Raw genomic sequence first — 15,455 nt, 5'->3', positions numbered from 1 at the left:
CTTTGTCATGACTCATGAGCACTCGTGCATGTCCCAGTAAAACAAAGCCTGCCATTTGGTCTCAGCTGTTAAAAGACACATTAAGAAGGAGAGTGAAGTCTCCTCTCAGCAGCAGCAGCAGCAGCAGCAGCAGCAGCAGCAGCAGGATGGAGTCAAACAACAAGGTCCGATCCTTTCAGCCTCTTCATTTAGTGATTCTATAACCTGCTGTGAGGGAGAATTGGGCGCTGGGAGAGACGCTGTAATGCTAAAAGGTGCCGAGCGCAATAACACTGGTATCATCAGATTCCTCGTTGAGCCTCTGCCTCCCAGTGAATTCCAACGTTAATGCCAACCAGGGACCTGACAGCTGGAGCGGCTTGAATCCTTTCACTGCCAGTGGCCCTGCTCGTACGTGGCTCTCCCTTTTGTCTCGTTCCCCCTGCATCTAAGGGCTCGTACGCTTCACAGAACATCACATTCTCCTCCAAAGTGTCTGTTCTGCTGTCGTGCACTGAGTGAAAGATGGAAGACAGACAGACACACACACACACACACACACACACACACACACACACACACACACACACACACACACACAAATATGCTAAGAGCAGCTAAATTTAAATCAGAACACAGAGAGTATCCAACATATAGAGGCTCAGTTGCATTGAATTGTCTTTCTTATTTTTAGATATTAATTACAACATCCTTCATGTCAAATAATTAACTGCTTTCCAGTAGAAATGTGATTAGTGATGAAAAGCATGTGTGTTGCACAGACGAACGCTCGTCCCTAAAACCACCAGGACCCAAATCCAAACCACAACCAGTGACTCAGACCCACAAACGTCTCTCTGGATGTACAGTAACAAGATGCGAGTCATTATGAGCTCAAATCAGACGACGTGAAGCTTTTCAACTTGAACAATTCCTCCATCAGGATCCAACGTGCGGTTCAAGTGCGCCTTTAATTTCTCGAGCAGCGCATTACGAAACCTTTGATTGGCTCCCAGCGCTGATATAACAATCTGCGAGTGCTGATTAATTACCAGCTGCAGCTTGTTGGACGAGGTCAGAGTCAAGATGATGGTGAGCAGGGCATCGTGGGAAAGGAGCTCGTGGCGCGTGTTCATGTTGTGACCTTTGCATAATGCAGAGACCCCGGAGCGCGTGCCAGTGCGTTACTTTAATCAGAGCCGCTGCGGGAGAAGGACGCACGCGCGTTAGCCGTTAGCCGTTAGCCGTTAGCCCCCGAACGGATCAGCTCCAGCGTGGACGACCACCTGCACCACACGGGCGTGTTTGTGTGGAGCAATGAAAGGACGGCGAGCGGGTGGAGGAAGCGGCGGGAGCCGGATCCCAGGAGGCGTCAACCTAAATGTCAGCGCTGTTCAGACATGAGATAAATCCACTCGTGTGACTTCCTGCATCGAGGGGAAACGTTCCAGGAGCACGGACAGACAGTGAAAACGACTGACGGATGCAGCCAGAGATGCATGGAGACGGATGGAAGGCTCTCCACCACAGCTTCACAATAATACAAACAGTGACCGCATCATTAACGAAGGTCAAACGACAGAGCGAGCGCACTGCTTTCAACACATAAACTGCTGGGTCATCATTTCATTCACGCCCAGAAACGTGACCGGTGCTTTTGGATCTACAGGAGCCCCAGCGTTCGGTCCAACGGCGCCAGACGCTCAGTCACCGCCACCGTGTCGAGTAGCGCTCGGAACAATGGAGCCGGGCTGTCGATGCGCGCTTCGTCTGGTTGGAGGAACGGTCCAACGGCCCACGCAGGCGGCAGCGCGAAAGCCCGAGCACGAGGTTTTACTACAGGGAACTGAGTGCTCAGTCCTGGGCCTTGAAGAGACGGGTCAGGTGTGAGTCTGGACCCAGCTGCCTGTGACCATCAGTTATCAGATTTCAGTGTAACTCACTCCTCCATTTTGCTGCTTTTTGGTTTTGAAAGTGAGGCTTTCGTTTGTGTTTTCATTACAATCAGCAGCTCCGCGGGGGGTAAAGGCGTGAAGCTGCTTCTATGAAGCACCAAACGCAGTCCGTCGTGACAGCAAACACAAACCCTCATGAATGAGGATGCAAATGCAAAGCAGCTGGATCCTGTCTCAGGCAAAGTCACCCAAGTGTGGACCTAAATAAAACCCACTTCCAGAGCAAACGATGCTGCTCACAGAATTTGTTTCTGCCTCTTCTTTATTAGAAATGTGCTGCGCCGGCGCCTGCTGCAAATACAAACATTACCGCCCGGCCCGAGCGGGCCTGTGCGATGGCGCGTTGTTAGCCGGTCCCGAGACCGACGGCCGACACTCGACGCTGCAATGCAGCGGCGGAACCCGAACCAGCGTTTTGGGGGACGTCAAACAGGAGGCGCCGGCGTTCCCTTCGCAGCGGCAGGAGGTATTTTTAGGCTCCTGAGAGGCCGCCTGGTAACGACGCGACAAGCTAGCGGCGAACCTGCTCTTCCAGACACAGAACCCCGGGGCCCAGACGGGCTCCCGGCCCAGGACGGCTCTGCCCACTCTCACTCCACGCTGGGCCGTGTGGTCGGCGCCGCGTGTTGAGTGGGCAGCGACGCGAGTGGTCACATTACACTGCAGTTACATCACACTGCCTCGTCTCCTTAGCAACCAGGTGTCCCCTAACAACAAAGGATGCTCCTGGAAGCCTGGGCCTCGTTCGCTTCGGTCACAGCGTTCTCAGCCAAGCTGAAACGAGCAACGGGGATGTGCTCGAAAAGACGCGTTGAAGGAGAGGGGAGGCTTCTGGCAACGCGGCTGAAGTGAGTCATCTGAAGGCAGAACTCAGCAGAGCTGTGGTGCAGGTGGGCAGCGCATGGATCGCTCAGAGAGAAGCGGTGGTCAGCGGTTACGTAACGCAGCCGAGCGGAGCCCACACTGGTCTGAAGAAGCTCTCCCCTCACGCTCGCCTGCTGGGCCGTGGACACGGCGACGAAGCTCCCCGCGTTCTCCGCGCTCTTAATGGGAGCTTCGCTTCGGCACAGACTCTCTGTGAGCGGCCGTGCATGAACGCTGGGCTGGAATTCTGCTTTTTCCACTTCCTGTTTGCCTGCCTTCCATTTACCACCTGCTGACTCCTCCCCCTCACCTGCGGCCGATGCTTCCTGCCTGTGACCTCTGACCTGCAAGTTGCTGTTAATTCCCTGATTTATGAGACACAACATCTGACACAGTCAATCTCTGGTTTTATTCAAGCATTGGACCCAAATGGAAACCTCAGATGTCGAATAGATTTGAAAGGCAGGATCACAGTGGATCATTTCCTAATTTCTCTCCTCGCCTCTCTGTCTCGCTCGTCCTTCACCCTTTACGACCCTCAAAAGCCCTTTATGAATATTCTATCAGCCAGCAGAGCCACTGTTCCCCCTGTTCCTTTTGTGATTCAGTCCGTGAGTAGCTTACATAAATGTCCATGTTTGTACTGTATACGACCATAATCACAGCACAAGTGTAAGTGGAAATGCAGCGAGACCAAACCGGGGGCACGACACAGGGAAAACAAGTAGGAACCATTTGCAGATCCACTGAAGGCTCTTGCATAAATTATCCGTCTGTGAATTATGCCGTTGCAGCAGGGCTGGATTTGGTCTGATGGTGCTGCCCACGGCTCATGACACAGCACGGTGAGATGAATGACCTCATATTCTCATGTCTGACTCCGACTCTCAGGTGCAAAGAGCCGCATGGAGCTGCGGGGTGGTTACTGCCAAAGTCAAACAATTTACTGTAACACTTTGTGAAACTTTGCTCTGAAATGGAGTAAATTTGCCGTATGTTCAAAAGAAAAAAAGATTTCTTCCTGCAGCAGTGTTTACACACAGAAGCTAAATAAACTTTTAGTGGCGATTCCAGGCGGCGACTGTGAGAGGATGAGTCACCACCAGCGACACAATGTTTAGCAGCTAAAGCGTTAACCACGGTCCAAATAGCATAGTAGCACAAAACAGGAGGCTTCAGGTTGGATCCCCAACGTGAGCTCCAGTCTGAAGCTGCAGTCTGAAGCTGAAGCTCCAGTCTGAAGCTCCAGTCTGAAGCTGAAGCTCCAGTCTGAAGCTCCAGTCTGAAGCTGAAGCTCCAGTCTGAAGCTGAAGCTCCAGTCTGAAGCTCCAGTCTGAAGCTCCAGTCTGAAGCTCCAGTCTGAAGCTGAAGCTCCAGTCTGAAGCTGAAGCTCCAGTCTGAAGCTCCAGTCTGAAGCTCCAGTCTGAAGCTGAAGCTCCAGTCTGAAGCTCCAGTCTGAAGCTCCAGTCTGAAGCTCCAGTCTGAAGCTCCAGTCTGAAGCTGAAGCTGCATTTGGTAGATTCATCAGAGGTTTGTTCATTGATGCCAAAGCCGTCTCCTGTGAGGACAGGTGAGAATCATTACCAACACCTCCGCTGCTGCCAGAGCATCTGTCTGTGTCATTCTGATGCGGCTGCGCACGAGAATGAGGCGCGCGTCAAAGCGCTGAGGAAAACGCTGGCGTCAAAGCTGCGGAGCCAAAAGATGACTCGTCGCACATCTTTTAACACATCAGGAGTCTGCTAATACCCCGTCTTTAGTTGCGCTGCCAGAATCTGCCTGTGAAATCACCTGGTTGCTGAAGAAGCCTGAGAACGGCGTGTGCTGTTCCCCAGGTCGCTCCAGCTCGTGCAGAACGTCTCTTGTCACTCATTCTCGCGTTTAGTTTGGCTGCGTTTTACGTCTCGCCTGGTTCCCACATTGTTGCTGGGAGGAGGCCAGGGCTCAGCTGTTCCCATCATGCCCCTGTCCACTGTCTAACGGACGGCTGCGCCTGCAGGTTTTAACGGTTTCCAGATTATCGACTGTGATTCCCATTTGTTTCGGGGTTAATTAACTCCGGATGTTGGTAAGTGCCGGTGCTCTCATTCTGATTGATCAGCTCCCTCGCTCTCTACCCTGAACACACATTATCTCCAAAAGCCACAGTAACACCTGAGGCCGTGTGTCTCCTAATGGGTCGTCCAACGATTCCGAAGCCAAGCTGTTGGAGCTGTGACACATTAGAGCTGGAGCGTCTCTGCTGAACCGGCTTCAAGACCGATTGGTGGAAACTCCACCAGTGAGATCAGACTGAGGCTGAGAGCGGAGCGAGCCCCACTCCGCTCCACAGCAAAAACAGCATCAGCAGCACATAACAAAGTACATTATACAACAGCTCGGAGCGCAGAGGAGCTCGCTGCTGTGTTGGTGGGGAGGAAAACACAAGATTAACGAGGCCAGACCCATCAGAGGTACAGCGGCGATTAGCAGCTTGCCTTTAGTTCCTTAAATGAGTCAGAGCGGCTCAGCGAGGAAGAATCCAGAACGCGGGAGGTTCGGCTTCAGATGGATGGGAGGTGAAAGGCGGGAGCGCTTCCTGTCACTGCTCCTGAAGCAGGTCAGACTAACAAGTCAAAAGCATTCCCATCGCTGCATGTTGTCTTTCTGCCCTCAGAGGCCAGAGGCTGTCGCTGTCCGGCCCCAGAACGGGTCGCATCCTCACTCCCACTACGATACGGTCACATCCTAACCTCCAGACCCCGAAGAGGGAAGTGCCTCCGCACGTCCTGCCAGCAGGGACCAGATGGATGCTAACGGCTGCATCAAAATGCCGCGATGCTAAAGAACAAATCCCGAGTCCTCTGTGGTTTGTAGTCACTGAGGCCAATCAGCAAACGGCAACAAGCTTAGACTCAGATGCTCATTATTGTGGACATACCACAAGCCATGCATTGTCAGTGTTAGCATGCTGACGTTAGCTGCAGACTCAGAAGCACGATTAGACACATCAGACACCCATTTTAGCTCCGGTGAAGCAATCAAATTATCTTTATCTCCATCATCAGACACATATTCACTCCAGGAGCAGCCACATGCCAGATTTTCTGTTATGGGAGAAAGGAGCAAACGGCTGCTTCCCTTTTCTGCCGTTATCTAACCTGATGCTCACTCATATATTTCCAGGCCAGAAATTCTTAGACTCAGATCCTCTGCTCACAGCCATTTCCTTTTATTGGACCCATGTTTTCTTTTTTGCAATAAATGCAAATATGTGATGTGCAGCAACAATGTTTAAATAATATGCATTTAAGTACATTTAACTATCAACCCACTACTGCCTCTGTGTTATACTGTAGTAAACAGTGCTGAGACTCTCCAGAGTAAGTTCGGCTGCTGTGACTCTGTCTGTCCTCGCTGTGACTCACCTGGACGCTAATACGCAGGGATGAAAGCAGGCCAGACCACATCTACTTTGGCTGACAGCTCTCCATCAGCAGCGCGGGGCTGAACTTGCCTACGAACGACGCAATCGCTCAGCGTGATGCTGACGCTGCCGGAGCTCCTTTAACGAGCGGATCCGAGCGTCAGCCGCGGCCGCTGCGAACGGACCGGTTGCCCGGACGAAGCGAGGACGGGATGGATTCGGTTCGATCCAAGCGACCGCTGCGTTGAACGCCTGTGACGTTACACATCCAGCCCCGCTCCGCGTCCTCAGCGCCTCCGCCACACGGAACACGGCACACGGGGCGGGAACTCACGCGCTCCGGCGGATCGATCCGTGGATGCCATCGCTTCGGGTGGGTGTGTGCGTCGAGGGGCTCTCGGTTTGACGGTGCGTCCGCTGAGCGCCGCTCCGGTCCGCCTCCGGTGCCGCTGGCAGGAACAAGCGCGCCTCCTGGAGCTGCTACTGTGCAAGACTGAGCATCGCGGCGCGCGCCGCGGAGCTGCTCCAGTGTGGGATGAGGAGGAGGAGGATGATGATGATGATGATGTCGCGGGAATAGGAGCGTCAGCTTCTTCTCTTAACGCGAGCATCTATGGCTCCTGCCTGAGTCACGCTGCCTTCAGGAGGCAGAACCTGAAGAAGCTCCGACGGTGGAATTGAAATTCGTTCGGAGCGCGTCTTTCTGATCAGCAGCTGCACTCAAACAGCCTGAAGTATTTATAGCCCAGGCTTTATGCAAACTATTCAACAGCTTACGTTTAAAGCCACATGCCTCAGCCAATGGCTATATCCTCCATACATGCAGCCTCCTCACACCTTCTGTTTTCCACACTGTGAAGAAGAAGTGTCTGTGTGTGTGTGTGTGTCAGGAATTGGCAAAGCCGCCAAACTACAAGAGGAGAGTGTGGGATATTTTTAAAGCCAGAGCTATATGTGACTCCTCAGCATCCACGTCCTTGACTCTTATAAATGAATGTGGGTCAGTGCCCCACTTTGTGACGCACGTAACCTGAGCCGAGCCTGTTTCCTGCTGCTGCCCCACGTTCCTCTCCTTCTGCAAACAGGTTGTTGTTCAACCTCGGCATCAACATCCAGGAATCCTCTGTCAGCTTCAAGGCTGTTCCTAATAAAGTGCCCATGTTTATGTCCGCATACTGTTTAATATGATACACTTCAGAGGAAGTAGAGGAGCACAATCTCCAGCCTTGAGTCCCCCTGTTTTTTGTCTCCTCGGTTGCCGTGGCAACGCGTGTGAGCGACGCATCATGATGGACGACCGCATGCTTGAGGCTCTGGGACCAAACGCCGTCTCCTCCATCGCTTTCTGCATCCCCTGTGAGGCGGTTCTGATGCGTCCGGCCCAAGATGACGCTCACGACAGAATCAAGCAAACAGAACAATTATCGAGGTTGGTATGTGACACTGACAGCAGGCTGCTCACAGCCGACGGGCATGGATGCTGCGTCCTGAGCACGTATTTATGTTTGTGTTCACTGTGAAGTGGGTATAAATATCCAGCAGGCCTAAGTGGTTCTGCCTCTGCGTGTCCAGCAGGTTCCTGCTGTTTGACCCGGACGGCTGAGGGCCACAGACGCTGCTGCTCTTAATCGCAGTGATGGGACGCCGCTGCGCGTGGGTGGGATTTCAGCCCAGCAGCTGGGCTTTTGTGTTGAACTGAGGCAACATGCGCTGGTGCTCCTCAGCTTCGGCCTCATCTTAATGTCACGTAACGATGGTTCCTTTTCAAGCGGCTCGGAACCTGTGCCGTAGGTTTCCAGCAGCTGCCACAGCTTCAAACCCCAGAGGTTCCTCTGCAGTGGCTTCTGCTGATGACAGTGAAACCGGTTCCCAGCTCGGTTTTGATGTTGCTTTCGCCTTTAGAGATTTCCGGCTCTGGACCTTTTTGCATTTGGATTCCGCTGCTGGTGAACAGAACCGTCGCTTCTTATGTAACGCACCCTACAGATGAACAGACGTCCCCGCGTTCCCACTGACTCGCTGCCGCCTAATCATTTTTGTTCCTGCCGGATCGTCTGAAAACAATCCAGCAGCAGTGGGCAGATGAAAGAGATCAGGGTTTGAATAATTGCTATTTTACAGCTGATGTTTATGATCATTTTCATAATACTTTGCAACCAGCATCATTTAAATAAATGTGTATATGTAAATACAATACTCAAATGCAATAATAACATTTTTGACCTAGATTGAGTTTTAGCTGTAGTTTAGTTCCTCCTATTGAGAGGAGCGGTTGTACAATGACTTGCAGGGGTGAGGAGAGGACAGACGTGAGCTTGACCCAGCTGAGATTTGTCCAATGCAACAGGCTGTTTCATGCATCGCTAATCAGACGATGAGAGGGAACGGGAGACTTGACTGTTTTGGTGTTTTAATATTTCAGTGAGGGCTCATATCTTTGTGATCACGCAGAGGGCGGCTGCAGGAGGCCAAGCACCGAATCAGTGTCACAAACAAATCTACATACAACATTCCTCCAACTTTAATTTTCTCTGCTTAACCTTTAGCGATTCTTCTCTGTAGCCTGATTGTAATGACCACGTATCAGCTCCATTCAGATGCCTAATTAGCGGAACATTTTTCTCATTTGTATTCATGTAGCTGAGCCATTAAAAGTTCAGTCATGAATAGGAACTAATGATCACGTCGGTCAGAAAAATTGTGAAAATATCATTTCTTTTCAGAAGAACCTCTAAGCAGTAAGAATTGAGTTTCATTAATCATTGAATGCGATTCAAACTTTAACGTGAAGTGAACTGCTGGCCTTTCAATCTGTGCATCCAGATGTGGCCGAACCAGCCATCGACATCTGCAAGAGCACGAGCAAACCGTCACTTTACAAACGGACTGATGACACCACAGTTTGTTTTCATCTGCCAGTGGAAAGTACAGACACGCCTTGAATGTAACACACCCAGTATAAATTTACCTAGACAATTACAATCAGTTCCACCCTCACTAACAGCTACAATAAAAAGCTCTCACATGTGACCGTATCTAATGTAAGATCCAAACAGGCCACACTTGAAAACAGCTTGACTAGTACTTGTTTTGTGTCACAGCAGCTCATTATGTGCTGTGAACAGGTTTCTGACATTTCACTGCAACGTTACAGTCAAGCTTTTATTGCTTCCCCACTCACAGTCACACATTGTCCAAACTCATTTTGGACGAGCTGCTTATGTAAGATCTGATTTGACAAAGCCTTTTTTATTCAGAACCATAACAGGACTCAGTCACAGATGGCAAAGTTCTGTCCAGCAGGAAACAACAGGACTCTACTACTTAAAATGGCCGAAATGCTGGAGGTTATTGAGGATTGTTGTTGTTTATACTAATATCATATATTTCAAAGTGTCTTTTTACGCTTTACACGTTTAAAGGAGAAGAAGAAAACGAGCCTCGTGAATGGAAGTCATCGTGGGATAAACAAACCCGCTGGTCCCGCCCCCCGGCGGTTCTCATTGGCCGGCGCCGAACATAAATACAAACAAATCCCGTCTTCCTATTGGCTGAGGCTCGTCACGTTCCCAAGGGTTGCTTTCAGTGTTTGCGTCCGGCGGTGCCGTTCACGGGTTCGGTCGGGAGTCGCTGGATCGGGGATCCCGCAGCAATAATGAAGTTCGTGCGGTTCATTATGAGAAACGCCGCTTTGGCCAGTGCGCCCAAGCACATCGAGCATTTCTCCAAATTCTCTCCTTCACCGCTCTCCATGAAGCAGTTCCTCGATTTCGGTGAGTACCGTCCTGCCGTTGATGGTTGCGGGGATGCGTTCGGCTGGACTGGACGAGCCGAGCCGAACCGCACGGAATGAAATCGAACGAGCTGCTGAACCTGCGGAGTGAGGGGGGGTCGGAGGCGCACGACGCGCACGGGGCAGTGTTGCGTCAGAAAGTAGGGTCAGGTTCTGGATCGGAACCGCTCGGGGGCCCCTGGAGCCCAGTTCACCCAGCTGGTGGGGTTCCCCTTCATGAACGGCCCAGAAAGCCATTCCCAGCACCAGCTTGTGGAGTTTCCCACTAACAACTGGGAGGCTGTGTATTTTATTACATATTACACATGAGGAGTGATAATAACCCCCACAGATGGAGATAAATGAGTCCAAACACAGGTGGACCCGTGGAGGACCCGGTCCCCGCACACCTCACGCTGACTCTGCTCTCGTCCAGGTTCCATCAACGCCTGCGAGAAGACGTCCTTTGTCTTTCTGAGGCAGGAGCTGCCTGTGAGGCTCTCCAACATCATGAAGGAGATCAACCTCCTGCCCGACAAACTGCTGAGCACCCCGTCTGTGCAGACGGTGTGCAGCTGGTAAGAGCAGGAAGCCTGTCCTGAGCTACATCACGACCCGGCTTTGAATCATACAGCTCACATTGTGCCCAAACAGCCGCAGGCATCTCTGTTGGTGACGTTGTTTCGGCCCCTGGTTGAGAAGCGACCAGCTGCAGCTGCAGACTTGTTTGCTGGCGGTGGGTTTTGCTCCGCTTCCCCACGGCCTCAACGTCATGCCCAGAATCACAGAAGCAGCCTTTGACCCAGTTGTGCGGCTTCCAGCTCCGCTCTGTGCACAGGGAGGCGGCCGCACAGCTGTGAACTTTAGCCCAGATTCTCGTCACGCGTCACGTGACCCTGTTTTCAGCTCGCTCTGCTTCTGGTGCCTTTGTGAGGAATGTGCAATGACGCGCGCTGCTGCGCGGCCTCTTCACGCTGTGTTTTCATTTGTGGTGCTTTCAGGTACGTCCAGAGTCTGATGGAGATTCTTGAGTTCCTAGACAAGAATCCTGATGATCACTATGTCCTCGGAGAGTGAGTTTAAACACGTGTTGTCCCACAGAAATGGGAAATTATGCACAGTGTGCTGGAAAGCATGTGTTCAGTGAATTATTAAATTAAACAATCAGTCAATTATGCAAAGAAATAAGCATTTATTCATTATACTGCCTCTTTTAAGCTCTTTTCCCAAACATCTCCCGTCTCTCCTCAGGTTTGTGGACACCTTGTTCACCATCAGAAACAGGCACAACGACGTGGTGAGGACCATGGCCGAGGGCCTCATCGAGTACAAAGAGGCCTTCGCTCCGGACCGGACCACCAACCAGAACATCCAGTACTTCCTGGACCGCTTCTACACGAGCCGCATCTCCATCCGCATGCTCATCAACCAGCACAGTGAGTCGCACAAAGCGCTCCAGCCTCCGGCTCATTTCTTGGAGTTAGTTTAGAGCCACAATGTGTGGACATGAAAACGTTCCCTGTGTTAAGTTCCTCTCAGTTTGTCTAAAATGCATATTGTCGAACCAGGCTGTGTGACGCTTCCTGTCACTCGCTCGACACCCACAGAGAAAAATAAGCCTCTACCCAGAAATAATCCCTCAAAACAAGCCGCCTTCCAAACTTCATTGTGGCATCCATTATGGCTGTGTGTGTGGGATGCTGGCAGCCCGAGAGGCAGTTAGTCAGGTTAGACTGCGCACCATAAATCTGCAGGAAGCGCTCGCGTCTGCCCCAAAAGTCGAGCGGGACGGCGACGGAAGCCAATGCAGAACAAATGACTGCAATTTCCGTGATTATCCCTCAGCGCCACGCGTTGTTTTCATTTCTGATTCTGTGTTACTAATGTGCTGCGTTTGCGTGAGGTAAACGTCAAATGAGCCCCAAAGCAGAGTGACAACAACAGAAACGAACGGGGCAGATGCGATGGGACGCGAGTCCATCCACAGGCTTGTGTCCAGCTGTGTCGCCCCAGGGGAACATCTGGAAGCTCCACGACCGGGACACGGACATTTGAGCCGCAGCTGAAAACACACGCTTTGTTGTTGTCAGTGCGTTGCTACTTAATCGCGTCAACTCAGTGAAGCTCAAAACTGCGTGATGTTTTCAAATCTGGCACGAGACGATAAACAGCTGTAAGTCGTCGCAGACTCAGGACTTCAGGTTCATGTACAGAACAAAGGTTGTCGGTTCCACGACGGTTCGGGTTTTATGACCTGTTTTGCCTCAGTTTGTATCTCTATCATCTTGTTTTATTGCACCATCACTGCTCTGATTGCAGGGATGTGTTCTTTTCTCTGCAGCTCTTATCTTTAATGGCAACACGAACCCTGTCCACCCCAGCACCATTGGCTCCATCGACCCCCAGTGTCGGGTGGAAGACGTGGTCCAGGGTAAATATGTCGCCTCCTCACCTCATTTGAAGGTTTAATGACGACCGACGGGTGAAAACGGGCCAGACTCTGTTCTCTGCCTCCTTTCATAGACGCCTTCCTCTGCGCCAAGAAGGTGTGTGACCAGCACTACCATCACTCCCCAGATCTGCAAATGCAGGAGATGAACAGTGAGTTTATTCTGGTTCTGTTACACGCGAGCCCGATCCGGTCCTAATCCCACGTCGCGGAGGGAGAGATTCTGGCAGGTTCTGCAGCCGTGAAGCAAACAGAGCCGGGCCTTTTGTGTACATACAGCGAGCGAGTCTGCATTATTCAGCCAGATGGACCTGACAGGCCTCTAATTATAGCTTTGCAGCTGATGTAATGCTTTAATGGGCCCAGTCGACACAGACGCACGCACAAACCCTCCCGTCCTAAATGACCGTAAAACCAGAGCAGAGTAATTGCCCGCAGTGAAACCAGGCAGGATAATTAATTTAAAGCAAGTGGATGGAATGAAGACGCTTTGTTTGCTCTGTGCAGACAAGAAGAGAAACCACCCAGTGAGCATCGTGTACGTGCCCTCCCATCTCTACCACATGCTCTTTGAGCTCTTTAAGGTACGTACGTCGTAGAGTCGCCTGATTCACGCATCAGCGCCACGCTGGACTCAGGTCTCTGCGTCCTGTAGAACGCGATGAGGGCCACGGTGGAGACGCACGGGGGCCGCGGGCGCCTCCCGCCCGTCAGAGTCATGGTGTCTTTGGGAGGCGAGGACATGTCCATCAAGGTGAGCTGGATCGGGTCGGGTCGGGTCGGGTCGGGTCCGGGCTCGGTCCCGTCCTCCTCTCACCCTGTGACTCTGTGCAGGTCAGCGACCGCGGCGGCGGCGTCCCGTTCCGCAAGACCGAGAACCTGTTCAGCTACATGTACTCCACTGCTCCCACTCCACAGCTGAGAGACCACTCGCAGGTCCCACTGGTAGGTGGAGCAGCAGGAGCAGAGGCTTGTGTGGGGTTCAGGCAGTAAAAGAGCTGCAGCAGCTCATCTCTCCTTGTTCCTGTTTCCTTCCTCCTCTGTCTTCCCTCATTTCTCCTCCCTCCTCCCTCCTCTCTGCTTCCTTCTCTTTCCTCCTCTTTCCTCCCTCATCTCTCCTGCCTCATCCCTCCTTCCTCCTCTTTCCTCCCTCATGCCTCCTCCCTCCTCCCTCCTCTTTCCTCCCTCATGCCTCCTCCCTCCTCCCTCCTCTTTCCTCCCTCATCTCTCCTCCCTCCTCCCTCCTGCCTCCTCCCTCTTGCCTCCTTTTTCCTCCCTCCTCTCTCCTCCCTCATGCCTCCTCCCTCTTTCCTCCTCCCTCCTGCCTCCTCCCTCCTCTCTCCTCCCTCATGCCTCCTCCCTCCTCTCTCCTCCCTCCTGCCTCCTCCCTCTTTCCTCCTCTCTCCTCCCTCCTGCCTCCTGCCTCCTCCCTCTTGCCTCCTTTTTCCTCCCTCCTCTCTCCTCCCTCCTGCCTCCTGCCTCCTCCCTCCCCCCTTGCAGGCCGGCTTCGGCTACGGCTTGCCCATCTCCCGCCTCTATGCCAGGTACTTCCAGGGGGACCTGCAGCTCTTCTCCATGGAGGGCCACGGCACGGACGCCGTCATCTTCCTGAAGGTGAGATGCTGAGGAGGCAGGTTCTCCTGCGGAGCTCAGGACCTCCATCTGTAGTCACAGCGTGCCGTCCTGTTCCTGCAGGCGCTGTCCACAGACTCCATCGAGAGGCTGCCAGTGTACAACAAAACCGCTCTGAGGAACTACACCGTCAGCCACGAGGCCGACGACTGGTGTGTCCCCAGTAAAGAGCCCCTGGATCTGAGCACCTTTAAGGTGGCCAAGTGAAAATGCCCCAGCCGGAGGCAAACCTTGGTTTTAGCTTCTTCGCCTTTCAGTCGCTGTTCTTCTGGGTTTTATCAACCAAACATTCATATAGGAAACGTCTCCTAACAGAACGTCGCCCCTGGGACTTTAGAGATGATCCTGGGATCAACAGAGGGTGCGCGTGGAACGTGTGAGGATGAGCGCGGGTTTGATGACAGAACCCGCGTCGTCCGGTTCTGCTGCAGGACTTTGTGGAGGTCCACAGTTAAACAGGAAGGAGCCCTGTTGTCCCATAACCGAGACCCTCGTCCCGTCACCCACGCGTTACTGTAGCGCCTTCACCCAAACACGTTTCACTGGAATACTTGAACTTCTTTTACGTTTAGACTAATATTTTTGTGTGTCGGTAAATTTCCAGCTGGGTTTCACAGCTTTGAACAAACGTCGCATGTCGTGTTTCTGCTCCGGATATTTGATTTTGCCTTTTGTCCACACTCCCTGATAAGATACAGTGTTATCTTAAGGCCCAGCTGCTACAGGGTTTGTTAAAAGCATGAAGCACATGCTCCGTTCGACCGGCTCCAGTTATTACGGCCCTGGAGCCAGTCTGAGTCACTGTTGGGCCCGTTATCCAGCAAGACGAGGCCCGTTTATGACTCTGTGCCATACGAGGAACAAGGGCCCGAGTCCATTTGAGCTGGAAGTTTTCCCTTTGTGTTCTATTTATCTGAATCATGCACAATGTGAAAGGTTATTTTTATAGCTACACTTGACCTGTGATTGAAATGATGTAAATATAAAGCAAATAAATAGAACCGCTTCAATATAAAATGCTCCGTGGTCTGTGTGGGCTCAGACACCCGCGATCCATGATGTCCGTTAGTAGCGAAGGTCTCTGTCTAAATGTGGGTCACTGCTTTAAGAAGGAAAAACAAAGCAACTGAAGCTCTACTTCTGCTCTGGTGCTGGTGATGAGATCGAGTCCAGCAACTCCGGGGGGAAGGAAAAAAAATTCCATTACAGTGCGTCTGTGGTTATAAAACAGCGACGTCGCTTGTGTTGCACACAGCGAGCCAAGTAAGGGGGAGGTCAGCTTAAGAGAGAGCCTCGTTGAGGTCAGAGGCATGTGAGAGTCATGCTACAGGCTACGAGCCCACGGGGGGTCTAATAATAGCCGGCTGAACGTCACCATCTTCAATATTTGAAAGGCAG

General features: G+C 52.1%; 2 protein-coding genes across 4 annotated transcripts in view; one reads left to right on the top strand and one right to left on the bottom strand.

Moving 5' to 3' along the window:
• The window catches only part of tbkbp1 (TBK1 binding protein 1), a 28,320-nt gene extending 21,234 nt beyond the window's left edge, over nucleotides 1-7,086 (bottom strand). Inside the window, exon 1 of one of the 2 annotated variants that reach the window (XM_029133502.3) lies at nucleotides 6,206-7,086. The gene's annotated coding sequence lies outside the window, so the exon portion shown is untranslated. The remainder of the gene's footprint in view (nucleotides 1-6,205) is intronic. The other variant, XM_029133501.3, reaches the window with a different exon arrangement.
• Nucleotides 7,087-9,515: 2,429 nt separating this feature from the next.
• Nucleotides 9,516-15,074, top strand: pdk2a (pyruvate dehydrogenase kinase 2a). 2 transcript variants are annotated; one of them, XR_003783894.3, is made up of 12 exons: nucleotides 9,516-9,977; nucleotides 10,413-10,554; nucleotides 10,978-11,049; nucleotides 11,228-11,412; nucleotides 12,318-12,407; nucleotides 12,500-12,577; nucleotides 12,933-13,009; nucleotides 13,081-13,179; nucleotides 13,260-13,370; nucleotides 13,926-14,039; nucleotides 14,121-14,418; nucleotides 14,489-15,074. XR_003783894.3 is itself a non-coding variant. In XM_029133503.3 (11 exons), exons 1-11 carry the CDS (start codon nucleotides 9,860-9,862, stop codon nucleotides 14,262-14,264), a joined length of 1,230 nt encoding a protein of 409 aa, XP_028989336.1. In that variant the 5' UTR covers nucleotides 9,516-9,859; the 3' UTR covers nucleotides 14,265-15,074. The 2 variants fall into 2 exon arrangements, 1 of the variants encoding a protein (XP_028989336.1); XM_029133503.3 differs by having other exon boundaries at nucleotides 14,121-15,074.
• Nucleotides 15,075-15,455: the final 381 nt, after the last annotated feature.

The sequence above is a fragment of the Betta splendens genome, chromosome 19 (genome assembly GCF_900634795.4).
Source record: "Betta splendens chromosome 19, fBetSpl5.4, whole genome shotgun sequence".
Taxonomy (NCBI): Eukaryota; Metazoa; Chordata; class Actinopteri; order Anabantiformes; family Osphronemidae; genus Betta; species Betta splendens.
Note: the sequence above shows the minus strand (reverse complement) of the source record. Positions and strands in the feature narration are given on the sequence as shown.

What these genes read in the sequence shown, in the direction of transcription:
- pdk2a (XM_029133503.3), top strand. Translation starts at nt 9,860, where the DNA reads ATGAAGTTCGTGCGGTTCATTATGAGAAACGCCGCTTTGGCCAGTGCG. An exon ending in GGTGGAAGACGTGGTCCAGG is followed by an intron (nt 12,408 to 12,499) that starts GTAAATATGTCG and finishes CTCCTTTCATAG; the next exon opens with ACGCCTTCCTCTGCGCCAAG. An exon ending in ACCACTCGCAGGTCCCACTG is followed by an intron (nt 13,371 to 13,925) that starts GTAGGTGGAGCA and finishes CCCCCCTTGCAG; the next exon opens with GCCGGCTTCGGCTACGGCTT.